This window comes from Telmatherina bonti, assembly GCF_933228915.1.
Source record: "Telmatherina bonti genome assembly, chromosome: 20".
Taxonomy (NCBI): Eukaryota; Metazoa; Chordata; class Actinopteri; order Atheriniformes; family Telmatherinidae; genus Telmatherina; species Telmatherina bonti.
The window spans coordinates 33,297,641-33,324,556 of record NC_136618.1 but is presented as its reverse complement, the minus strand read 5'-3'; the positions used below and the strand labels follow the sequence as shown (position 1 = coordinate 33,324,556).

The following is a 26,916-nucleotide window of genomic DNA, read 5'->3' as shown; positions in this document are numbered from 1 at the left end:
TGGAGTCTGGAGTCTGGACTGGACTCTAGTCTGGAGTCTGGACTGGATTCTAGTCTGGAGTCTGGAGTCAGGACTGGACTCTAGTCAGGAGTCTGGACTAGTATGGAGTCTGGACTGGATTCTAGTCTTGAGTCCTGACTGGATTCTAGTCTGGTGTCCGGACTGGATTTTAGTTTGGAGTCTGGAGTCTGGACTGGACTCTAGTCTGGAGTCTGGACTGGATTCTAGTCTGGAGTCTGGAGTCAGGACTGGACTCTAGTCGGGAGTCTGGACTAGCCTGGAGTCTGGACTGGATTCCTGACTGGATTCTAGTCTGGAGTCTGGAGTCTGGACTAGACTCTATTCTGGAGTCTGGACTAGTCTGCAGTCTGGACTGAATTATAGTCTGGAGTCTGGACTGGACTCTAGTCTGGAGTCTGGACTGGATTCTAGTCTGGAGTCTGGAGTCAGGACTGGACTCTAGTCTGGGAGTCTGGACTAGCCTGGAGTCTGGACTGGATTCTAGTCTGGAGTCTGGAGTCTGGACTACACTCTATTCTGGAGTCTGGACTAGTCTGCAGTCTGGACTGAATTATAGTCTGGAGTCTGGACTGGACTCTAGTCTAGAGTCTGGACTAGTCTGGACTCTAGTCTGGAGACCACACTGGATTCTAGTCTGGAGTCCTGACTGGATTCTAGTCTTGAGTCTAGATTTTGGACTGGACTCTAGTCTGGAGTCAGGACTGGATTCTAGTCTGGAGTCTGGAGTCTGGAGTCAGGACTGGACTCTAGTCGGGGTCTGGACTTGTCTGGAGTCTGGACTGGATTCTAGTCTGGATTCCTGACTGGATTCTAGTCTGGAGTCCAGACTGGATTCTAGTCTGGAGTCTGGACTGGATTCTAGTCTGGAGTCTGGACTGGACTCTAGTCTGGAGTCAGGACTGGATTCTAGTCTGGAGTCTGGACTGGATATTAGTCTGGAGTCTGGACTCTAGTCTGCAGTCTGGACTGAATTCTAGTCTGGAGTCTGGACTGGATTCTAGTCTGGAGTCTGGACTGGACTCTAGTCTGGAATCAGGACTGGATTCTAGTCTGGAGTCTGGACTGGATATTAGTCTGGAGTCTGGACTCTAGTCTGCAGTCTGGACTGAATTCTAGTCTGGAGTCTGGACTGGATTCTAGTCTGGAGTCTGGACTGGATTCTAGTCTGGAGTCAGGACTGGATTGTAGTCTGGAGTCTGGACTCTAGTCTGCAGTCTGGACTGAGTTCTAGTCTGGAGTCTGGACTAGTCTGGAGACTGGACAAGATTCTATTCTGGAGTCTGGACTGGACTCTAGTCTGGAGTCAGGACTGGATTCTAGTCTGGAGTCTGGACTGGATATTAGTCTGGAGTCTGGACTCTAGTCTGCAGTCTGGACTGAATTCTAGTCTGGAGTCTGGACTGGATTCTAGTCTGGAGTATGGACTGGATTCTAGTCTGGAGTCTGGACTGGATTCTAGTCTGGAGTCTGGACTGGATTCTAATCTGGAGTCTGGACTTGATCCTATTCTGGAGTCTGGACTAATCTGGAGTCTGGATTGGATTCTAGTCTGGAGTCTGGACTGGATTCTAGTGTGGAGTCAGGACTGGATTCTAGTCTGGAGTCAGGACTGGATTCTAGTCTGGAGTCTGGACTCTAGTCTGCAGTCTGGACTGAATTCTAGTCTGGAGTCCGGACTGGATTCTAGTCTGGAGTCTGGACTGGATTCTAATCTGGAGTCTTGCTGGATTCCAGTCTGGAGTCTGGACTGGATTCTATTCTGGAGTCTGGATTAGATTCTAGTCTGGAGTCTGGACTGGATTCTAGTCTGGAGTCTGGATTGGATTCTAGTCTGGAGCCTGGACTGGATTCTAGTCTGGAGTCTGGACTGGATTCTATTCTGGAGTCTGGACTGAATTCTAGTCTGGAGTCTGGACTAGATTCTAGTCTGGAGTCTGGACTGGATTCTAATCTGGAGAGTGGACTGGATTCTAGTCTGGAGTCTGGACTGGATTCTATTCTGGAGTCTGGACTAGATTCTAGTCTGGAGTCTGTACTGGATTCTATTCTGGAATCTGGCCTGGACCTTAGTCTGGAGTCAGGACTGGATTCTAGTCTGGATTCCTGACTGGATTCTAGTCTGGAGACCAGACTGGATTCGAGTCTGGAGTCTGGAGTCTGGACTAGATTCTAGTCTGGAGTCTGGCCTGGACCTTAGTCTGGAGTCTGGATTGGATTCTAGTCTTGAGTCTGGACTGGATTCTAGTCTGGAGTCTGGACTGCACTCTTGTCCGTAGTCTGGACTAGTCTGTAGACTGGACTGGATTCTAGTCTGGAGAATGGACTAGACTCCCGTCTGGAGTCTGGACTAGTCTGGAGACTTGACTAGTCTGCAGCCTGGACTGAATTATAGTCTGGAGTCTGGACTGGACTCTAGTCTGGAGTCTGGAGACCAAACTGGATTCTAGTCTGGAGTCTGGACTGGACTCTAGTCTGGAGTCAGGACTGGATTCTAGTCTGGAGTCTGGACTGGATATTAGTCTGGAGTCTGGACTCTAGTCTGCAGTCTGGACTGAATTCTAGTCTGGAGTCTGGACTGGATTCTAGTCTGGAGTCTGGACTGAATTCTAGTCTGGAGTCTGGACTGGATTCTAGTCTGGAGTCTGGACTGGATTCTAGTCTGGAGTCTGGACTGGATTTTAGTCTGGAGTCAGGACTGGATTCTAGTCTGGAGTCTGGACTGGATTCTATTCTGGAGTCTGGACTAGATTCTAGTCTGGAGTCTGTACTGGATTCTATTCTGGAATCTGGCCTGGACCTTAGTCTGGAGTCAGGACTGGATTCTATTCTGGATTCCTGACTGGATTCTAGTCTGGAGACCAGACTGGATTCGAGTCTGGAGTCTGGAGTCTGGACTAGATTCTAGTCTGGAGTCTGGCCTGGACCTTAGTCTGGAGTCTGGATTGGATTCTAGTCTGGAGTCTGGACTGGATTCTAGTCTGGAGTCTGGACTGGATTCTATTCTGGAGTCTGGACTGAATTCTAGTCTGGAGTCTGGACTGGATTCTAGTCTGGAGTCTGGACTGGATTCTAATCTGGAGACTGGACTGGATTCTAGTCTGGAGTCTGGACTGGATTCTATTCTGGAGTCTGGACTAGATTCTAGTCTGGAGTCTGTACTGGATTCTATTCTGGAATCTGGCCTGGACCTTAGTCTGGAGTCAGGACTGGATTCTAGTCTGGATTCCTGACTGGATTCTAGTCTGGAGACCAGACTGGATTCGAGTCTGGAGTCTGGAGTCTGGACTAGATTCTAGTCTGGAGTCTGGCCTGGACCTTAGTCTGGAGTCTGGATTGGATTCTAGTCTGGAGTCTGGACTGGATTCTAGTCTGGAGTCTGGACTGCACTCTTGTCCGTAGTCTGGACTAGTCTGTAGACTGGACTGGATTCTAGTCTGGAGAATGGACTAGACTCCCGTCTGGAGTCTGGACTAGTCTGGAGACTTGACTAGTCTGCAGTCTGGACTGAATTATAGTCTGGAGTCTGGACTGGACTCTAGTCTGGAGTCTGGAGACCAAACTGGATTCTAGTCTGGAGTCCGGACTGGATTCTATTTAGGAGACCGCACTGGATTCTAGTCTGGAGTCTGGTCTGGATTCTAATCTGGAGTCAGGACTGGACTCTAGTCGGGAGTCTGGACTTGTCTGGAGTCTGGACTGGATTCTAGTCTGGAGTCTGGACTGGACTCTAGTCTGGAGACTGGACTAGATTCTAGTCTGGAGTCTGGACTGGATTCTAGTCTGGAGTCTGGACTGGATTATAGTCTGGAGTCTGGACTGGATTCTAATCTGGAGTCTGGACTGGATTCTAGTCTGGAGTCTGGACTGGACTCTAGTCCGTAGTCTGGACAAGTCTGTAGACTGGACTGGATTCTAGTCTGGAGAATGGACTAGACTCTCGTCTGGAGTCTGGACTAGTCTGGAGACTTGACTGGATTCTAGTCTGGAGACTGGACTGGATTCTAGTCTGGAGTCTGGACTGGATTCTAGTCTGGAGTCTGGACTGGATTCTAGTCTGGAGTCAGGACTGGATTGTAGTCTGGAGTCTGGACTCTAGTCTGCAGTCTGGACTGGATTCTATTTAGGAGACCGCACTGGATTCTAGTCTGGAGTCTGGTCTGGATTCTAATCTGGAGTCTGGACTGGATTCTAGTCTGGAGTCTGGACTGGACTCTAGTCTGGAGACTGGACTAGATTCTAGTCTGGAGTCTGGACTGGATTCTAGTCTGGAGTCTGGACTGGATTATAGTCTGGAGTCTGGACTGGATTCTAATCTGGAGTCTGTACTGGATTCTAGTCTGGAGTCTGGACTGGACTCTAGTCCGTAGTCTGGACAAGTCTGTAGACTGGACTGGATTCTAGTCTGGAGAATGGACTAGACTCTCGTCTGGAGTCTGGACTAGTCTGGAGACTTGACTGGATTCTAGTCTGGAGACTGGACTGGATTCTAGTCTGGAGTCTGGACTGGATTCTAGTCTGGAGTCCAGACTGGATTCGAGTCTGGAGTCTGGACTAGACTCTAGTCTGGAGTCTGGACTAGTCTGCAGTCTGGACTGAATTATAGTCTGGAGTCTGGACTGGACTCTAGTCTGGAGTCTGGAGACAACACTGGATTCTAGTCTGGAGTCTGGACTGGATTCTAGTCAGGAGACCGCACTGGATTCTAGTCTGGAGTCTGGTCTGGATTCTAATCTGGAGTCTGGACTGGATTCTAGTCTGGAGTCTGGACTGGACTCTAGTCATGAGACTGGACTAGATTCTATTCTAGAGTCTGAACTGGATTCTAGTCTGGAGTCTGGACTGGATTCTAGTCTGGAGTCTGGACTGGATTCTAATCTGGAGTCTGTACTGGATTCTAGTCTGGAGTCTGGACTGGACTCTAGTCTGTAGTCTGGACTAGTCTGTAGACTGGACTGGATTCTAGTCTGGAGTCCTGACTGGATTCTAGTCTGGAGTCCGGACTGGATTTTAGTTTGGAGTCTGGAGTCTGGACTGGACTCTAGTCGGGAGTCTGGACTAGTCTGGAGTCTGGACTGGATTCTAGTCCGGAGTCCGGACTGGACTCTAGTCTGGAGTCTGGACTAGTCTGGAGTCTCAACTGGATTCTAGTCTGGAGTCTAGACTGGATTCTAGTCTGGAGTCTGCACTAAAGTGTAGTCTGGAGTCTGCACTAGAGTCTAGTCTGGAGTCTGGACTGAATTCTAGTCTGGAGTCTGGACTGGATTCTAGTCTGGAGTCTGGACTGGATTCTAATCTGGAGACTGGACTGGATTCTAGTCTGGAGTCTGGACTGGATTCTATTCTGGAGTCTGGACTAGATTCTAGTCTGGAGTCTGTACTGGATTCTATTCTGGAATCTGGCCTGGACCTTAGTCTGGAGTCAGGACTGGATTCTAGTCTGGATTCCTGACTGGATTCTAGTCTGGAGACCAGACTGGATTCGAGTCTGGAGTCTGGACTAGATTCTAGTCTGGAGTCTGGCCTGGACCTTAGTCTGGAGTCTGGATTGGATTCTAGTCTGGAGTCTGGACTGGATTCTAGTCTGGAGTCTGGACTGCACTATTGTCCGTAGTCTGGACTAGTCTGTAGACTGGACTGGATTCTAGTCTGGAGAATGGACTAGACTCCCGTCTGGAGTCTGGACTAGTCTGGAGACTTGACTAGTCTGCAGTCTGGACTGAATTATAGTCTGGAGTCTGGACTGGACTCTAGTCTGGAGTCTGGAGACTAAACTGGATTCTAGTCTGGAGTCCGGACTGGATTCTATTTAGGAGACCGCACTGGATTCTAGTCTGGAGTCTGGTCTGGATTCTAATCTGGAGTCAGGACTGGACTCTAGTCGGGAGTCTGGACTTGTCTGGAGTCTGGACTGGATTCTAGTCTGGAGTCTGGACTGGACTCTAGTCTGGAGACTGGACTAGATTCTAGTCTGGAGTCTGGACTGGATTCTAGTCTGGAGTCTGGACTGGATTATAGTCTGGAGTCTGGACTGGATTCTAATCTGGAGTCTGGACTGGATTCTAGTCTGGAGTCTGGACTGGACTCTAGTCCGTAGTCTGGACAAGTCTGTAGACTGGACTGGATTCTAGTCTGGAGAATGGACTAGACTCTCGTCTGGAGTCTGGACTAGTCTGGAGACTTGACTGGATTCTAGTCTGGAGACTGGACTGGATTCTAGTCTGGAGTCTGGACTGGATTCTAGTCTGGAGTCCAGACTGGATTCTAGTCTGGAGTCAGGACTGGATTGTAGTCTGGAGTCTGGACTGGATTCTAGTCTGGAGTCTGGACTGGACTCTAGTCTGGAGACTGGACTAGATTCTAGTCTGGAGTCTGGACTGGATTCTAGTCTGGAGTCTGGACTGGATTATAGTCTGGAGTCTGGACTGGATTCTAATCTGGAGTCTGTACTGGATTCTAGTCTGGAGTCTGGACTGGACTCTAGTCCGTAGTCTGGACAAGTCTGTAGACTGGACTGGATTCTAGTCTGGAGAATGGACTAGACTCTCGTCTGGAGTCTGGACTAGTCTGGAGACTTGACTGGATTCTAGTCTGGAGACTGGACTGGATACTAGTCTGGAGTCTGGACTGGATTCTAGTCTGGAGTCCAGACTGGATTCGAGTCTGGAGTCTGGACTAGACTCTAGTCTGGAGTCTGGACTAGTCTGCAGTCTGGACTGAATTATAGTCTGGAGTCTGGACTGGACTCTAGTCTGGAGTCTGGAGACAACACTGGATTCTAGTCTGGAGTCTGGACTGGATTCTAGTCAGGAGACCGCACTGGATTCTAGTCTGGAGTCTGGTCTGGATTCTAATCTGGAGTCTGGACTGGATTCTAGTCTGGAGTCTGGACTGGACTCTAGTCATGAGACTGGACTAGATTCTATTCTAGAGTCTGAACTGGATTCTAGTCTGGAGTCTGGACTGGACTCTAGTCTGGAGTCTGGACTGGATTCTAATCTGGAGTCTGTACTGGATTCTAGTCTGGAGTCTGGACTGGACTCTAGTCTGTAGTCTGGACTAGTCTGTAGACTGGACTGGATTCTAGTCTGGAGTCCTGACTGGATTCTAGTCTGGAGTCCGGACTGGATTTTAGTTTGGAGTCTGGAGTCTGGACTGGACTTAGTCGGGAGTCTGGACTAGTCTGGAGTCTGGACTGGATTCTAGTCCGGAGTCCGGACTGGACTCTAGTCTGGAGTCTGGACTAGTCTGGAGTCTGGACTGGATTCTAGTCTGGAGTCTAGACTGGATTCTAGTCTGGAGTCTGCACTAAAGTGTAGTCTGGAGTCTGCACTAGAGTCTAGTCTGGAGTCTGGACTGGATTCTAGTCTGGAGTCTAGACTGGATTCTAGTCTGGAGTCTGCACTAAAGTGTAGTCTGGAGTCTGCACTAGAGTCTAGTCTGGAGTCTGGACTGGATTCTAGTCTGGAGTCTGGACTGGATTCTAGTCTGGAGTCTGGACTGGACTCTAGTCTGAAGTCTGGACTAGTCTGGAGACTGGACTGGACTCTAGTCTTGAGTTTGGACTGGATTCTAGTCTAGGGTCTGGACTGGACTCTAGTCTGGAGTCTGGACTAGTCTGGAGACTGGACTGGATTCTAGTCTGGAGTCTGGACTGGACTCTAGTCTGGAGTCTGGACTAGTCTGGAGTCTGGACTGGATTCTAGTCTGGAGTCTGGACTGGATTCTAGTCTGGAGTCAGGACTGGATTCTAGTCTGGATTCCTGACTGGATTCTAGTCTGGAGACCAGACTGGATTCGAGTCTGGAGTCTGGAGTCTGGACTAGATTCTAGTCTGGAGTCTGGCCTGGACCTTAGTCTGGAGTCTGGATTGGATTCTAGTCTGGAGTCTGGACTGGATTCTAGTCTGGAGTCTGGACTGGATTCTATTCTGGAGTCTGGACTGAATTCTAGTCTGGAGTCTGGACTGGATTCTAGTCTGGAGTCTGGACTGGATTCTAATCTGGAGACTGGACTGGATTCTAGTCTGGAGTCTGGACTGGATTCTATTCTGGAGTCTGGACTAGATTCTAGTCTGGAGTCTGTACTGGATTCTATTCTGGAATCTGGCCTGATCCTTAGTCTGGAGTCAGGACTGGATTCTAGTCTGGATTCCTGACTGGATTCTAGTCTGGAGACCAGACTGGATTCGAGTCTGGAGTCTGGAGTCTGGACTAGATTCTAGTCTGGAGTCTGGCCTGGACCTTAGTCTGGAGTCTGGATTGGATTCTAGTCTGGAGTCTGGACTGGATTCTAGTCTGGAGTCTGGACTGCACTATTGTCCGTAGTCTGGACTAGTCTGTAGACTGGACTGGATTCTAGTCTGGAGAATGGACTAGACTCCCGTCTGGAGTCTGGACTAGTCTGGAGACTTGACTAGTCTGCAGTCTGGACTGAATTATAGTCTGGAGTCTGGACTGGACTCTAGTCTGGAGTCTGGAGACTAAACTGGATTCTAGTCTGGAGTCCGGACTGGATTCTATTTAGGAGACCGCACTGGATTCTAGTCTGGAGTCTGGTCTGGATTCTAATCTGGAGTCAGGACTGGACTCTAGTCGGGAGTCTGGACTTGTCTGGAGTCTGGACTGGATTCTAGTCTGGAGTCTGGACTGGACTCTAGTCTGGAGACTGGACTAGATTCTAGTCTGGAGTCTGGACTGGATTCTAGTCTGGAGTCTGGACTGGATTATAGTCTGGAGTCTGGACTGGATTCTAATCTGGAGTCTGGACTGGATTCTAGTCTGGAGTCTGGACTGGACTCTAGTCCGTAGTCTGGACAAGTCTGTAGACTGGACTGGATTCTAGTCTGGAGAATGGACTAGACTCTCGTCTGGAGTCTGGACTAGTCTGGAGACTTGACTGGATTCTAGTCTGGAGACTGGACTGGATTCTAGTCTGGAGTCTGGACTGGATTCTAGTCTGGAGTCTGGACTGGATTCTAGTCTGGAGTCAGGACTGGATTGTAGTCTGGAGTCTGGACTGGATTCTAGTCTGGAGTCTGGACTGGACTCTAGTCTGGAGACTGGACTAGATTCTAGTCTGGAGTCTGGACTGGATTCTAGTCTGGAGTCTGGACTGGATTATAGTCTGGAGTCTGGACTGGATTCTAATCTGGAGTCTGTACTGGATTCTAGTCTGGAGTCTGGACTGGACTCTAGTCCGTAGTCTGGACAAGTCTGTAGACTGGACTGGATTCTAGTCTGGAGAATGGACTAGACTCTCGTCTGGAGTCTGGACTAGTCTGGAGACTTGACTGGATTCTAGTCTGGAGACTGGACTGGATACTAGTCTGGAGTCTGGACTGGATTCTAGTCTGGAGTCCAGACTGGATTCGAGTCTGGAGTCTGGACTAGACTCTAGTCTGGAGTCTGGACTAGTCTGCAGTCTGGACTGAATTATAGTCTGGAGTCTGGACTGGACTCTAGTCTGGAGTCTGGAGACAACACTGGATTCTAGTCTGGAGTCTGGACTGGATTCTAGTCAGGAGACCGCACTGGATTCTAGTCTGGAGTCTGGTCTGGATTCTAATCTGGAGTCTGGACTGGATTCTAGTCTGGAGTCTGGACTGGACTCTAGTCATGAGACTGGACTAGATTCTATTCTAGAGTCTGAACTGGATTCTAGTCTGGAGTCTGGACTGGACTCTAGTCTGGAGTCTGGACTGGATTCTAATCTGGAGTCTGTACTGGATTCTAGTCTGGAGTCTGGACTGGACTCTAGTCTGTAGTCTGGACTAGTCTGTAGACTGGACTGGATTCTAGTCTGGAGTCCTGACTGGATTCTAGTCTGGAGTCCGGACTGGATTTTAGTTTGGAGTCTGGAGTCTGGACTGGACTCTAGTCTGGAGTCTGGACTGGACTCTAGTCTGTAGTCTGGACTAGTCTGGAGTCTGGACTGGATTCTAGTCCGGAGTCCGGACTGGACTCTAGTCTGGAGTCTGGACTAGTCTGGAGTCTCAACTGGATTCTAGTCTGGAGTCTAGACTGGATTCTAGTCTGGAGTCTGCACTAAAGTGTAGTCTGGAGTCTGCACTAGAGTCTAGTCTGGAGTCTGGACTGGATTCTAGTCTGGAGTCCTGACTGGATTCTAATCTGGAGTCTGTACTGGATTCTAGTCTGGAGTCTGGACTGGACTCTAGTCTGTAGTCTGGACTAGTCTGGAGTCTGGACTGGATTCTAGTCCGGAGTCCGGACTGGACTCTAGTCTGGAGTCTGGACTAGTCTGGAGTCTCAACTGGATTCTAGTCTGGAGTCTAGACTGGATTCTAGTCTGGAGTCTGCACTAAAGTGTAGTCTGGAGTCTGCACTAGAGTCTAGTCTGGAGTCTGGACTGGATTCTAGTCTGGAGTCTGGACTGGATTCTAGTCTGGAGTCTGGACTGGACTCTAGTCTGAAGTCTGGACTAGTCTGGAGACTGGACTGGACTCTAGTCTTGAGTTTGGACTGGATTCTAGTCTAGGGTCTGGACTGGACTCTAGTCTGGAGTCTGGACTAGTCTGGAGACTGGACTGGATTCTAGTCTGGAGTCTGGACTGGACTCTAGTCTGGAGTCTGGACTAGTCTGGAGTCTGGACTGGATTCTAGTCTGGAGTCTGGACTGGATTCTAGTCTGGAGTCTGGACTGGACTCTAGTCATGAGACTGGACTAGATTCTATTCTAGAGTCTGAACTGGATTCTAGTCTGGAGTCTGGACTGGACTCTAGTCTGGAGTCTGGACTGGATTCTAATCTGGAGTCTGTACTGGATTCTAGTCTGGAGTCTGGACTGGACTCTAGTCTGTAGTCTGGACTAGTCTGTAGACTGGACTGGATTCTAGTCTGGAGTCCTGACTGGATTCTAGTCTGGAGTCCGGACTGGATTTTAGTTTGGAGTCTGGAGTCTGGACTGGACTCTAGTCTGGAGTCTGGACTGGACTCTAGTCTGTAGTCTGGACTAGTCTGGAGTCTGGACTGGATTCTAGTCCGGAGTCCGGACTGGACTCTAGTCTGGAGTCTGGACTAGTCTGGAGTCTCAACTGGATTCTAGTCTGGAGTCTAGACTGGATTCTAGTCTGGAGTCTGCACTAAAGTGTAGTCTGGAGTCTGCACTAGAGTCTAGTCTGGAGTCTGGACTGGATTCTAGTCTGGAGTCCTGACTGGATTCTAATCTGGAGTCTGTACTGGATTCTAGTCTGGAGTCTGGACTGGACTCTAGTCTGTAGTCTGGACTAGTCTGGAGTCTGAGCTGGATTCTAGTCCGGAGTCCGGACTGGACTCTAGTCTGGAGTCTGGACTAGTCTGGAGTCTCAACTGGATTCTAGTCTGGAGTCTAGACTGGATTCTAGTCTGGAGTCTGCACTAAAGTGTAGTCTGGAGTCTGCACTAGAGTCTAGTCTGGAGTCTGGACTGGATTCTAGTCTGGAGTCTGGACTGGATTCTAGTCTGGAGTCTGGACTGGACTCTAGTCTGAAGTCTGGACTAGTCTGGAGACTGGACTGGACTCTAGTCTTGAGTTTGGACTGGATTCTAGTCTAGGGTCTGGACTGGACTCTAGTCTGGAGTCTGGACTAGTCTGGAGTCTGGACTGGATTCTAGTCTGGAGTCTGGACTGGATTCTAGTCTAGAGTCTGGACTGGACTCTAATCTGGAGTCTGGACTAGTCTTGAGACTGGACTGGATTCTAGTCTGGAGAATGGACTAGACTCTCGTCTGGAGTCTGGACTAGTCTGGAGACTTGACTGGATTCTAGTCTGGAGACTGGACTGGATTCTATTCTGGAGACTAGACTGGATTTTAGTCTGGAGTCTGGACTGGATTCTAGTCTGGAGTCTGGACTGGACTCTAGTCTGGAGTCTGGAGACAACACTGGATTCTAGTCTGGAGTCTGGACTGGATTCTAGTCAGGAGACCGCACTGGATTCTAGTCTGGAGTCTGGTCTGGATTCTAATCTGGAGTCTGGACTGGATTCTAGTCTGGAGTCTGGACTGGACTCTAGTCATGAGACTGGACTAGATTCTATTCTAGAGTCTGAACTGGATTCTAGTCTGGAGTCTGGACTGGATTCTAGTCTGGAGTCTGGACTGGATTCTAATCTGGAGTCTGTACTGGATTCTAGTCTGGAGTCTGGACTGGACTCTAGTCTGTAGTCTGGACTAGTCTGTAGACTGGACTGGATTCTAGTCTGGAGTCCTGACTGGATTCTAGTCTGGAGTCCGGACTGGATTTTAGTTTGGAGTCTGGAGTCTGGACTGGACTCTAGTCGGGAGTCTGGACTAGTCTGGAGTCTGGACTGGATTCTAGTCCGGAGTCCGGACTGGACTCTAGTCTGGAGTCTGGACTAGTCTGGAGTCTCAACTGGATTCTAGTCTGGAGTCTAGACGGGATTCTAGTCTGGAGTCTGCACTAAAGTGTAGTCTGGAGTCTGCACTAGAGTCTAGTCTGGAGTCTGGACTGGATTCTAGTCTGGAGTCTGGACTGGATTCTAGTCTGGAGTCTGGACTGGACTCTAGTCTGGAGTCTGGACTGGACTCTAGTCTGAAGTCTGGACTAGTCTGGAGACTGGACTGGACTCTAGTCTTGAGTTTGGACTGGATTCTAGTCTGGGGTCTGGACTGGACTCTAGTCTGGAGTCTGGACTAGTCTGGAGACTGGACTGGATTCTAGTCTGGAGTCTGGACTGGACTCTAGTCTGGAGTCTGGACTAGTCTGGAGTCTGGACTGGATTCTAGTCTGGAGTCTGGACTGGATTCTAGTCTGGAGTCTGGACTGGATTCTAGTCTAGAGTCTGGACTGGACTCCAATCTGGAGTCTGGACTAGTCTTGAGACTGGACTGGATTCTAGTCTGGAGAATGGACTAGACTCTCGTCTGGAGTCTGGACTAGTCTGGAGACTTGACTGGATTCTAGTCTGGAGACTGGACTGGATTCTATTCTGGAGTCTAGACTGGATTTTAGTCTGGAGTCTGGACTGGATTCTAGTCTTGAGTCCTGACTGGATTCTAGTCTGGAGTCTGGACTGGATTATAGTCAGGAGTCTGGACTGGATTCTAATCTGGAGTCTGTACTGGATTCTAGTCTGGAGTCTGGACTGGACTCTAGTCTGTAGTCTGGACTAGTCTGTAGACTGGACTGGATTCTAGTCTGGAGTCCTGACTGGATTCTAGTCTGGAGTCCGGACTGGATTTTAGTCTAGAGTCTGGAGTCAGGACTGGACTCTAGTCAGGAGTCTGGACTAGTCTGGAGTCTGGACTGGATTCTAGTCCGGAGTCCGGACTGGACTCTAGTCTGGAGTCTGGACTAGTCTGGAGTCTCGACTGGATTCTAGTCTGGAGTCTAGACTGGATTCTTGTCTGGAGTCTGCACTAAAGTCTAGTCTGGAGTCTGCACTAGAGTCTAGTCTGGAGTCTGGACTGGATTCTAGTCTGGAGTCTGGACTGGATTCTAGTCTGGAGTCTGGACTGGACTCTAGTCTGGAGTCTGGACTAGTCTGGAGACTGGACTGGATTCTAGTCTTGAGTTTGGACTGGACTCTAGTCTGGAGTCTGGACTAGTCTGGAGACTGCACTGGATTCTAGTCTGGAGTCTGGACTGGACTCTAGTCTGGAGTCTGGACTAGTCTGGAGTCTGGACTGGACTCTAGTCTGGAGTCTCGACTGGATTCTAGTCTGGAGTCTGGACTGGACTCTAGTCTGGAGTCTGGACTAGTCTTGAGAATGAACTGGATTCTAGTCTGGAGAATGGACTAGACTCTCGTCTGGAGTCTGGAGTAGTCTGGAGACTTGACTGGATTCTAGTCTGGAGACTGGACTGGATTCTATTCTGGAGTCTGGACTGGATTTTAGTTTGGAGTCTGGAGTCTGGACTGGACTCTAGTCTAGAATCTGGAGTCAGGACTGGACTCTAGTCGGGAGTCTGGACTAGCCTGGAGTCTGGACTGGATTCTAGTCTGGAGTCCGGACTGGATTCTAGTCTTGAGTCTAGAGTCTGGACTGGACTCTAGTCTGGAGTCTGGACTGGATTCTAGTCTGGAGTCTGGAGTCAGGACTGGACTGTAGTCGGGAGTCTGGACTTGTCTGGAGTCTGGACTGGATTCTAGTCTGGATTCCTGACTGGATTCTAGTCTGGAGTCTGGAGTCTGGGCTAGACTCTATTCTGGAGTCTGGACTAGTCTGGACTCTTGTCTGGAGACCACACTGGATTCTAGTCTGGAGTCTGGAGTGGATTCTAGTCTGGAGTCTGGTCTGGATTCTAATCTGGAGTCTGGACTGGATTCTAGTCTGGAGTCTGGACTGGATTATAGTCTGGAGTCTGGACTGGATTCTAATCTGGAGTCTGGACTGGATTCTAGTCTGGAGTCTGGACTGGACTCTAGTCTGGAGTCTGGACTGGATTATAGTCTGGAGTCTGGACTGGATTCTAATCTGGAGTCTGGACTGGATTCTAGTCTGGAGTCTGGACTGGACTCTAGTCTGTAGTCTGGACTAGCCTGTAGACTGGACTGGATTCTAGTCTGGAGTCCTGACTGGATTCTAGTCTGGAGTCCGGACTGGATTTTAGTCTAGAGTCTGGAGTCAGGCCTGGACTCTAGTCAGGAGTCTGGACTAGTCTGGAGTCTCGACTGGATTCTAGTCTGGAGTCTAGACTGGATTCTAGTCTGGAGTCTGCACTAAAGTCTAGTCTGGAGTCTGCACTAGAGTCTAGTCTGGTGTCTGGACTGGATTCTAGTCTGGAGTCTGGACTGGATTCTAGTCTGGAGTCTGGACTGGACTCTAGTCTGGAGTCTGGACTGGACTCTAGTCTGGAGTCTGGACTAGTCTGGAGACTGGACTGGATTCTAGTCTTGAGTTTGGACTGGACTCTAGTCTGGAGACTGGACTGGATTCTAGTCTTGAGTTTGGATTGGATTCTAGTCTGGAGTCTGGACTGGACTCTAGTCTGGAGTCTGGACTAGTCTGGAGACTGGACTGGATTCTAGTCTGGAGTCTGGACTGGACTCTAGTCTGGAGTCTGGACTAGTCTGGAGTCTGGACTGGATTCTAGTCTGGAGACTGGACTGGATTCTATTCTGGACTCTGGACTAGTCTGGAGTCTGGACTGGACTCTAGTCTGGAGCCTGGACTGGACCCTAGTCTGGAGCCTGGACTGGATTCTAGTCTGGAGCCTGGACTGGACTCTAGTCTGGAGCCTGGACTGGACTCTAGTCTGGAGTCTGGATTGGTTTCCCAGGACCCAGACCATGTGGCTGAGTCCCCTGACGTCTGTTACTGTGTGTCAGAGCCATATGATGCTTTCTGTCACTGGGACTGTAAAGTATGACTAAGTCTTGATGATGATGATGATGATGATGATGATGATGATGATGATGATGATGATGATGATGATGATGGTCTTACACAGGAGGAAGACTGCATTGGGACGTGTCAGGTAATCAGGCAGGAAGAGCCACTTCACCAGATTGGACTCTACGTTTGAGGATGGAGGTCTCCAAGGATAATCTGTCAACCAACAGCAAAGAAAACTCAGCGGCGAGTTCAGCCAATCAAACATTTAGGCCAAATATAAACAAAGTTCAAAAACATTTTCATTTTTAAAGATCATTTTCTGGTTCAGCGTTGGGCTAACTTGGCCAGTTATCAGTTATTCTGTCCAGCTTTCTTATGAACAAAAACAAAAAGAGATAAGACATAAAGTTATCATCAATCTAACAGAAAGTCCATGATACCATGAAATGTTCCTCTGATGCTCCGGTTGATAACAACTGCTGGGAAACAGCTGGCTCGTGGTTATAAGACGGCACTGCTGTCGTTTTAAAAAAGGGTGGAGACGCTTTTCTCCAAAAGACTTTCATGTGAGAATGAGAACACAAGAACTTTAACGGCAGAGGACATCTGCTGGTCAGACATAGGCGTTGCCATGTAGCGCTAGAGCCATGTGCAAGAAATGTAAACCTACACATGGGTTCATGAGGCAGGAACAGGAGTGAACATGTTGACTTCAGGTGAGTCCGTACCTTTACAGACTGCAGGAGGGAATCCGATGCACAGGATGTACTGGAAGAACAGCAGCCCTGAAACGAAGTAGCAATACCGCCGCCACACCGATGCTATGCGCTTCCTGCTGCGATGTGACAGGACCGCAATGAGGCTGAGGGCGTGGCCGACAGCAAACAGATCCATTCGCTGACCAATTACATTCACGGCCAACAAGAAGCAGGTCTGGAGAGGAAGAGGAGGAAGAGGAGGAGGAGTCACTCAGTCCTAAAGAGGAATACTCTGCCGCTATGCTAATGCTTCTGCTGCTAACCTCCAGACCAAACTTGTAGAAGAAGTAGTTGAGGAAATACTTCATGCAGCTCAGCACACTGTCGTCCAGGTGACACCTGGTGACGTCATGAAAGACGGTCCTGGTGGGGGGTGGGACTTTATCATGTCGGAGACGGTAGAGCTCCTGGTGTCTGTAAACTGTCACCTCAAAGGCTAACAGCGCTAGCATTATCAGATTGTTCTGTAGAGGAACACAAGTATGGTGTTATTATCTGCTGATGGTCCATCACGTGTCGGTATCTGCTGGCGGTGTTCCGCTCTTTACCCTCAAATAGTCCAGCAGCTTCCCCTCCGTCTTACGAAGCCCCACCCAGTGGGCGGGGTCAATCGGCCCAGAGTAGAGAGCCGAGTGGGACAGGTCGATGCTGGCGTTACCTGGCTGCAGAGGGACAGACGAGTCAAGCAGACAGCCATGTCACACTCCGGTACGTGATGCTGTTGCCATGGTTACCATGGTGCAGTTGGAGGAGTAACTGATTGGCTGGACGACCTTCAGTTGATACAACATCTTACAAACGGTCACCACGCAGGTCCAGACAGTGCAGACTCCGGACAGCAGGGGGCGCCAGGCCCTGCAGGGCAGAGCCACGGCCACACAGAGCACGAACAGCAGGTTAAACACACACACCTGGGATACACAGACAGGTGATGGTGTGAGAAGAACACACAGCTTTAAACAGACAGATGAGTGTAGACACTGACCTCCCGCACGCAGATCCAGATCATGAAGGAGGACACGATCTTCACAATGTGCAGTTCCAGCAGCCACCAGAGGAGGCACTGCAGGCGCTGAAGGGAGAGCAGGAAGTGCAAGAACAAGACAGACAGACGGTCCACCACCAACCTCCAGGACACCAGGTCTGTCCACCAGGAACAAGGACGTTGTTAAGATTGTTGACAGGAGTTTATATTTTTAGTTTCACCTTTAAATGTGAACATATTAATCATAGCATTGTTCCTGTAAATGTAGAACTGTTTAATTCTGAGAGGGTTTTAACAGATGTTGATAACGGTAACTAATGGCAACTAACGATAACTAACGGTAACTAATGGTAACTAACGCTAACTAATAGTAACTAATGGTAACTAACAGTAGCTAATGGTAACTAACGGTAACTAATTGTAACTAATAGTAAGTAATGGTAACTAACAGTAACTAGTGGTAACTAACTGTAACTAATGGTAACTAAAGGTAACTAACTGCAACGAAAGAAACGGCCATACAGTTTAGTGAACGACACAGAAGAAAAACATAGTTTAAGGTATAATAAACGGGACATTACCAGTATCAGCACCAGTCGAATGTGGCAACAAGCTACATTAAATCTCCATCTTCTGTCATATGAGAAATTAGAAATGGATATGTAACTAAAGCTAGATGCTATAAGTTAATGTATGTAACTGAATTTATGTCAGAAATGTAACGTTTGTTTTCTTTGTGATTGTGCCGTTTAGCCCTTACGTTGGTCTATGAAGGTTTAATGGCTGAATAAATAAAAACCACTCCGGACCATCAGTAAAGACTGTTTATTCGACTGGGAGCTACAGACATTACTTCCTGTTTTAGTCCCAAACAGTCAGGTGACGGCATCATGGGGTTACCTGTGAGGTGGTCAGACAGGGTTTCCCTGTCAAACATAGAGGGGTAATCTTCCTCTTCCTGCTCTTCCTCCTTTATGCACTTTTTATCTGTCTCCTCCTCTCTGTCCTCCTGTTCTCCAGTCATTTCTTCCTGCTGGGGGAGCTGAGGAGCTGCAATCAGAGACAAGTCGACCAGACTGCCATCGGAGTGGACCAACCTGCAGCGAGACAGGTGAGAACGCAGTGAGAGACGAGTCAGAGACAGGTCCAAGTTGGATTCAAGACAGTCTTTATACACAGAAACTATAGTTTATAAAAGGTTCATAAAGAATAAAAATAATGTCAAATTAAAAATATTGCACATGATCAACTAACTGTACACGATGCATTCAAGTCCATTCACTGCAGGGATTGGTGTGAGGAAAAAAGCTGGTCTTTAGTCTGTTCTGTTAGTCTGGTCCAGACTTTAAGCGAACTTTACTGCTTTCAGGAGGTTTAACAGCCTGGATGGACACTCGCTGGTGATGGCCGAGGCTTTGCTGAGGTATCTGGCATTAGCCATGGGTTGGGTGGATGCTGATCTGTTTCTGTGCTGTCAGTGGATGGATGGATGGAAGGATGGATGGATGGATGGACGGATAGATGGATGGATGGATGGATGGATGGATGGATGGATGGACGGATAGATGGACGGATGGATGGATGGATGGATGGATGGATAGATGGATGGATGGATGGATGGATGGATGGACGGATAGATGGATGGATGGATGGATGGATGGATGGATGGATGGATGGATGGATGGATGGACGGATAGATGGATGGATGGATGGATGGATGGACGGATAGATGGATGGATGGATGGATGGATGGATGGATGGATAGATGGATGGATGGACGGATAGATGGATGGATGGATGGATAGATGGATGGATGGATAGATGGATGGATGGACAGTCAGTCTCTCTCTGCAGAGCCTTCTACTCTGCGGGGGGAATAAGCAGCATACCCTGTAGTCATACCAGGAGACAGGCGAGTTTGGTCCTCGAGAGCTACCATCCTGCAACATTTAGATCCACATTTTCTCCAACACACTTGAATCAAGTGAGTGAATTCCCTCATCTCAGCTCTGCAGAAGCCTGGTAAGCAGACTTTAACTGGAGAACGCATACCGGACTGGACCAGCCCTAGTTTAGACCATCTAGGTGAGGCAGTCGAAGATGCGGACGGTTTGCTGTTCCGTTCTTGGGAGACAACTTCTTCTATAGTTCCACTGATGGTTTAGTGGAGAGCAATGGCACCATGGTCTGTAGATCTGCTTTATCAATAATCTAACTGATGTTGGTGTAAATCTTGGGGTGGGGGTGTGGAAGTTAGATTGGATCCAAGGTCAACTTCTGCATCTGGCAAACAATGATACTTGTTGAAGTAACATAGCAACTTTATCAACAGCAGCAGTCACCAGCAGTCAGCTTGGACAGTGTATAATCAGCAACTTGTGACATGCCTTCCCATGTAAAGAAGTGTTGCTGCAGGGATGATCCGATATTAGCAGAAGGCTCCTTCTGAAGACAGGTCTTCCCCTCGTCCCATTCTGAATCTATGTCAGTCTGTAATAAATGTAGTCTCTTTGCCATCAGCTGCTGCCTCCTTTCTGTAGCACCAATAGCATAGAATATTCCACAACAGGGGGAGACTAGACTGATGATGTTTTCATACTTACAGGTGTGAGTGCAACTGGCCTGTAGTCATTGAGTCTGTCTGTGGTGGAATCCTGCGATGGACTGGCGACCTGTCTAGGTGAACCTGCCTCTCGCCGGGTGATTGCTGGGTTGACTCCAGCTTTCCTGCGATGTTTATTGGTAATAGCGCTACAGAAAATGAATGTAGTGGTGGATATTTGGGTAGAGGATGATAACTGAGGATTTCCGGCCAGTTGGTACTTCAGCTTGTGCTAGAGATCAACTGAAGATCACAAAGCTTCAAGTTTCTTCCCAGGTGCCCCATCAAGTCCAGCTGCTTTCTTCAGATTCACTGATCCAGGTGTCTGTCTCACGTCAGGATAATAACACGCCACCGCAGTTATTAACCTGTTGTCAGCTGCCCTGAGAAGTGATCAGACTTCATTGATCATCCAGGGTTCCTGGTTAGAGAAAACCCTGATTTGAGGCTGCACAGTGGCATGGTGGTTCGATCCTCGGCTGGGGTAAGGTTTGGACAGTGGCCTTTCTGTGTGGAGTTTGCATGTCCTATTGTATTCTATTCTATTCTACAGTCATTTAGCAGACGCTTTTATCCAAAGCGACTTACATACACGCTAATACCACGATAGGCACATCGGGGGGCAACTTAGGGTTCAGTGTCTTGCCCAAGGACACTTCGGCACATAGTCAGGGGAATCAAACTCCCAACTTTCTAGTTACAAGCCGACTGCTCTTCCTCCTGAGCTACAGCAGCCGTGTTCTCCCCGTGTATGCACGGGTTCTCTCTGGGTATTCCAGCTTCCTCCCACCGTCCAAAGACATGCATGTTAGGTTGATTGGCTAAATTACATAAATTGCCCCTAGGAGTGAGTGTGAGTGGTTTTTTGTCTCTGTGTGGCCCTGTGAAGGACTGGTGATCTGTCCACGGTGTACCCTGCCTTTCACTCAAAGACTGCTGGGATAGGCTCCAGCTTCCATGCAACCCTTCATTGGATTAAGCGCTTAGGAAAATGAATGAATGAATGAAAACACTGATGTTCTTGTCAACAATCACAGAGTCCATAAAAGGTGTCTTATATAATTAAACAGTCATGTAAGTGTCTAAGTTCTCAGGCTCATATAAATCCCATATGGTGCTTCCAGAGCCGTGTTGCAGCTCAGAGAAGACCCCTCAGGACATGTTTTGACGGTCTCTGCGACAGCGTTTGCATGCCTTGTGGGAGGGATGCATACTGGGAACATAAACTTAAACGGGTGGTCTGACAGGTCCGGATGTGTAAACATTCTTTATGTTGGAATACACACAGTTGAGTGTATTCCAACATATTGAAGATATTATGTGAAGTTGGGTCAGTTTTTAAGCCTGCCTGATGGACATCCTCAGTGATGACGAGGATGACTGGACACGTTGATGTTCATTAAGAGCATTATAGCTCCAGTTAATCTATTTAGCTGCTGATTGATCTGGCATTGAATAGAAATATGCCTGGAGCCCTGCGCGGCTGCTTCCTCAGCTTAGCTGACAGGCAGCTGCAACCCTGTACGCCGACCTCCTCGCCTTCCGTTGCCGATGGCAATCCAGGGAGCACCAAGAGATCTGGAGGTGAACCTGGAGATGTTGTACACCTTTGATGATCGACTAATAACAATTTTGTTCTTTGGACTAATGTTCACAAGTACTGCGGTAGAAGTCAGCAAGCATCCACGTAATTACACACCGAACAAGGAAGCAAAGAACTGCTGCAAGACACACGCCAGCATATGAACTGAGAAAACAGTGAAAGACAGGTGACAGACATGTGAGAGGACGACCTGGTAATGGTGCTGTTGTGTGTGTCCACCACTGTCTTCAGGTCGGTCAGCTGCAGGAACGGTTCATGGAAGTAATGCAGGTGAATGATGCACACCTGTAGAATGGACAGCACGTGGCGTTTCCATGGTAACCAACAAAGAAGCTGCACATGCATCAGTCAACACCTTACCAGGAGAAAGGCTGCGGGGATGAAGATTCTGGTGAAGAGGACTGGAATGGAGAACTTTTCAAGCCCGACATCTTCCAATCTGAAACAACGACACACAGAGAAGACCGGTCAGGGAGGACACATTCATCTGAGGTGGACACCTTCACACCCAGCTGTCCATGTTCAGTCCACCGACAGCATGTCACTGTGGACAAGAGGGACACCATCAACGGGTTTATAGTTGACCTGGTTGCTTCCAATCAGGTCAGCACAGACCTGCAGACCTTTAGGACGTCATGCAGGATCCTAAAGGGCGTACTGTTCCCTAAGTATGAGACGCTCCCCTCAGGATTCCAGCTTTGTGGCCCTGCAGGGTTCAGAGAAGCTCTGTGTGTCCACACAGAGACGTATATGAAGGACGTACGGAGCCTCCAGCGGTCAAAAGTCAAGCCTATGCGGAGGTGCATAAAACTGCAGGATTCTGCAAAACAGAGCAAATCCCCATAGACTCCTATGTTAAAAAGACCAACTTCACAGCGGAAATAAACATGTTTACAGCCTGGTTCAAAAATCCATTTTAGGTTTAATAGGTTTTGATTGACAGGTACCCGATCTCCCGCTTCAAGTCAGAAGAACGTAGAACAACCGCGGCTTTTAGCCAGTTAACAATGTGACTTAGCTTTAGCCTGCTTACCTCCGTTAGCTGGTTAGCTCCTGTTATCTCCGGGTTAGCTTGGTTAGCTCTTAGCTACAGAAAGCTCGGAGTTCGCTCGATGTCAATCATCCACCATGACGCTCACAGCCCCCCTCTCAACTCCGCCTCTTTGCCCATATTTGTATTTTCCGGGCGAGACGACATGCATGCCCCTGCCAAGATGGTGATGGTAGGAACCGCCCACCGAGCTTCAATTCAGCTCTTCAGAAACCTACGGGTGACGTCACGGAGGCTCCGCCCATCTTTTATATACAGTCTATGAGGGTACCAAACACATCCACCAACAGATGGCCGTAAACATTAAGGTTTCCCAGTAGGAAGCAGTTCCATCCCGCTTCCAGCTCAGAACCTGTCTGAACAACACGGAAGCTTCTGTCAGGCGATGAGACAGGTAAGCAGATGGATCAGGACATGAGCAGGACTCAGAAAACTGGAAGCAGCACCAGAGAAACTCAACAGAACCGTGTGAGACGACGCTACGATCAGCTTAGGAACCTGTTCACTTCCTGGACTGGAGCTCAGTGATGCACACGAGGGAACTGAAATGATCCGAACCTCTACAGAGTCTTCCTCAGTGTGTTCACAGGACTGAGGAAGACCCCGCTGGAGGCCAAACACAGCTGAGTCCCCATCGAGTGTGGTTTCTACCAAGGTAAATGTCAACCGCCTCCTGATTGGCTCACAGCAACAGGTGTGTGTGAAGGTGTACAAACCTGTCCGTGCTCAGTCCAGTGTAGTAACTCCAGGTATGAGGAGATGAGGGGAACTGGAAGGTGTAGACCAGGATGAGGACCAGCATAGAGTAAACCACTACAGCTACCCAGAAACCTCTGAGCAAGGCACGCCAACGCTCATAGTTCAGCTGAAAGTACAAGCAGATCCATCCCTAATCAATATTTACAGTCATCCAATCAGAGAGCTGAGACAGCCTGAAGCCCCGCCCACCAACTTTACCGGAGTATCTGCACATTTACAGTAGTACTTGCAGTAGTTCTTGGTGTAATAGTGGAAGGACTGGCAGTACTACAGTAGCAGTATTTGCAGTTCAAGTACGCATGTTCGTAGTAAAGTACTAGTATAGTAGTAATTAGAGTAGTATAGTTAACAGTGTTATTAGTTGTAGTGGTAAGTACTTTATAAACATTATTATTATAAACAGTAGTATCTGGGGAAACAGTAGTACTAGTAGAACTAGTAATGAGTATATGAAGGGTGGCAGCTCCAGCCATCGAGGGGTGTAGTACTGCAGTAGTTAGGAGTCTCCCTGCTGCAACGCACCTGACTCACTTCAGACTACATCTGCAGACTTGTGCCTGGACAGTAGTAGTAGTACCTGGGACAGTAGTAGTAGTACCTGGGACAGTAGTAATAGTACCTGGGAGAGTAGTAATAGTACCTGGGATGGACAGTAGTAGTAGTACCTGGGACAGTAGTAGTAGTAGTACCTGGGATGGACAGTAGTAGTAGTAGTACCTGGGACAGTAGTAATAGTACCTGGGATGGACAGTAGTAGTAGTACCTGGGACAGTAGTAGTAGTACCTGGGAGAGTAGTAATAGTACCTGGGATGGACAGTAGTAGTAGTACCTGGGACAGTAGTAGTAGTACCTGGGAGAGTAGTAATAGTACCTGGGATGGACAGTAGTAGTAGTACCTGGGACAGTAGTAGTAATAGTACCTGGGATGGACAGTAGTAGTAGTACCTGGGACAGTAGTAGTAGTAGTACCTGGGATGGACAGTAGTAGTAGTACCTGGGACAGTAGTAGTAGTACCTGGGAGAGTAGTAATAGTACCTGGGAGAGTAGTAATAGTACCTGGGATGGACAGTAGTAGTAGTACCTGGGACAGTAGTAATAGTACCTGGGAGAGTAGTAATAGTACCTGGGAGAGTAGTAATAGTACCTGGGATGGACAGTAGTAGTAGTACCTGGGACAGTAGTAATAGTACCTGGGACAGTAGTAATAGTACCTGGGATGGACAGTAGTAGTAGTAGTACCTGGGACAGTAGTAATAGTACCTGGGAAGGACAGTAGTAGTAGTACCTGGGACAGTAGTAGTAGTACCTGGGACAGTAGTAATAGTACCTGGGATGGACAGTAGTAGTAGTACCTGGGACAGTAGTAGTAGTACCTGGGACAGTAGTAGTAGTACCTGGGATGGACAGTAGTAGTAGTAGTACCTGGGACAGTAGTAGTAGTACCTGGGATGGACAGTAGTAGTAGTAGTACCTGGGACAGTAGTAGTAGTACCTGGGATGGACAGTAGTAGTAGTACCTGGGACAGTAGTAGTAGTACCTGGGATGGACAGTAGTAGTAGTAGTACCTGGGACAGTAGTAGTAGTACCTGGGATGGACAGTAGTGGTAGTAGTACCTGTGACAGTAGTAATAGTACCTGGGATGGACAGTAGTAGTAGTAGTACCTGGGACAGTAGTAATAGTACCTGGGATGGACAGTAGTAGTAGTACCTGGGACAGTAGTAGTAGTACCTGGGACAGTAGTAATAGTACCTGGGATGGACAGTAGTGGTAGTAGTACCTGTGACAGTAGTAATAGTACCTGGGATGGACAGTAGTAGTAGTAGTACCTGGGACAGTAGTAATAGTACCTGGGATGGACAGTAGTAGTAGTACCTGGGACAATAGTAGTAGTACCTGGGATGGACAGTAGTAGTAGTACCTGGGACAGTAGTAGTAGTACCTGGGATGGACAGTAGTGGTAGTAGTACCTGTGACAGTAGTAGTAGTACCTGGGATGGACAGTAGTAGTAGTAGTACCTGTGACAGTAGTAATAGTACCTGGGATGGACAGTAGTAGTAGTACCTGGGACAGTAGTAATAGTACTGGGATGGACAGTAGTAGTAGTACCTGGGACAGTAGTAGTAGTAGTACCTGGGACAGTAGTAATAGTACTATAGTGGACAGTAGTAGTTTTATCTGGGACAGTAGTAGTATCTGGGAAAGTAAATATAGTCCCTGAGATGGACAGTAGTAGTAGTAGCAGTACCTGGAACAGTGGTAGTAGTACTTGGGGCAGTCGTAGTCGTACATGGGACAGTAAGAATAGTACCTGGGATGGACAGTTGTAGTAGTATTTGGGACAGTAGTAGTACCTGGGACAGCAGTCGTAGTACATGGGACAGTAGATATATAGTCCCAATATATAGTCCCTGAGATGGACAATAGTAATAATAGCAGTACCTGGAACACTGGTAGTAGTACTTGGGACAGTAGTAGTACCTGAGACAGTAGTAGTACTACCTGGGATGAAGAGTAGTAATAGTACTGGGACAGTAGTAAAATGCGTAGTACCTGGTAGAGGGCCACACAGCAGAGGAACATGACCATGTAGATAACTTTGTAGAGGACGATTTTCCCCTCGAAGCTGACGAAGAAGAACATGATCCCACACACATAAATCCAGTATTTCACAAACATCCTGGTAACCACGGCAACGAGAGCCTCCATTTGACCTTGTCCTCCTCCACCCCGAAGAAGCACATCTTCATAGGACATCTCTTCCTTATTCTTCTTCTGATCCAAATCCTCTGTAGAGCAGGATGTGGAGTCATACCGACAGGTGATCAGACAGGCAGACATGTGATCAGACAGACAGACAGACAGGTGATCAGACAGATAGACAGGTGATCAGACAGACAGACATGTGATCAGACAGATAGACAAGTGATCAGACAGATAGACAGACAGGTGATCAGACAGACAGACAGGTGATCAGACAGACAGACATGTGATCAGACAGATAGACAGACAGGTGATCAGACAGACAGACAGGTGATCAGACAGACAGACATGTGATCAGACAGATAGACAGATAGGTGATCAGACAGATAGACAGATAGGTGATCAGACAGATAGACAGGTGATCAGACAGACAGACATGTGATCAGACAGATAGACAGATAGGTGATCAGACAGATAGACAGATAGGTGATCAGACAGATAGACAGGTGATCAGACAGGCAGACATGTGATCAGACAGATAGACAGATAGGTGATCAGACAGATAGACAGGTGATCAGACAGACAGACATGTGATCAGACAGATAGACAGGTGATCAGACAGATAGACAGACAGACAGGTGATCAGACAGACAGACAGACAGACAGGTGATCAGACAGATAGACATGTGATCAGACAGACAGACAGACAGACAGGTGATCAGACAGATAGACATGTGATCAGACAGATAGACAGACAGACAGGTGATCAGACAGACAGACAGATAGGTGATCAGACAGATAGACAGGTGATCAGACAGACAGACATGTGATCAGACAGACAGACAGGTGATCAGACAGATAGACAGGTGATCAGACAGATAGACAGACAGACAGGTGATCAGACAGACAGACAGACAGACAGGTGATCAGACAGATAGACATGTGATCAGACAGATAGACAGACAGACAGGTGATCAGACAGACAGACAGACAGACAGACAGACAGGTGATCCGACAGACAGACAGGTGATCCGACAGACAGACAGACAGGTGATCAGACAGATAGACAGATAGACAGATAGACATGTGATCAGACAGACAGACAGACAGACAGACAGGTGATCAGACAGATAGA

At 48.3% G+C, this 26,916-nt stretch overlaps 1 protein-coding gene across 1 annotated transcript in view; it reads right to left on the bottom strand.

Annotated features, from left to right (window-relative positions):
• The window catches only part of LOC306770991 (piezo-type mechanosensitive ion channel component 2-like), a 76,309-nt gene that overhangs the window by 23,345 nt on the left and 26,048 nt on the right, over positions 1–26,916 (bottom strand). Inside the window, 11 exon segments of the mRNA XM_079260011.1 lie at positions 15,429–15,530; positions 16,046–16,250; positions 16,339–16,539; positions 16,624–16,737; positions 16,810–16,986; positions 17,061–17,218; positions 17,961–18,157; positions 21,456–21,550; positions 21,626–21,704; positions 23,033–23,181; positions 25,632–25,867. Of these exon segments, the coding sequence (XP_079116137.1) occupies positions 15,429–15,530; positions 16,046–16,250; positions 16,339–16,539; positions 16,624–16,737; positions 16,810–16,986; positions 17,061–17,218; positions 17,961–18,157; positions 21,456–21,550; positions 21,626–21,704; positions 23,033–23,181; positions 25,632–25,867 (1,713 nt within the window).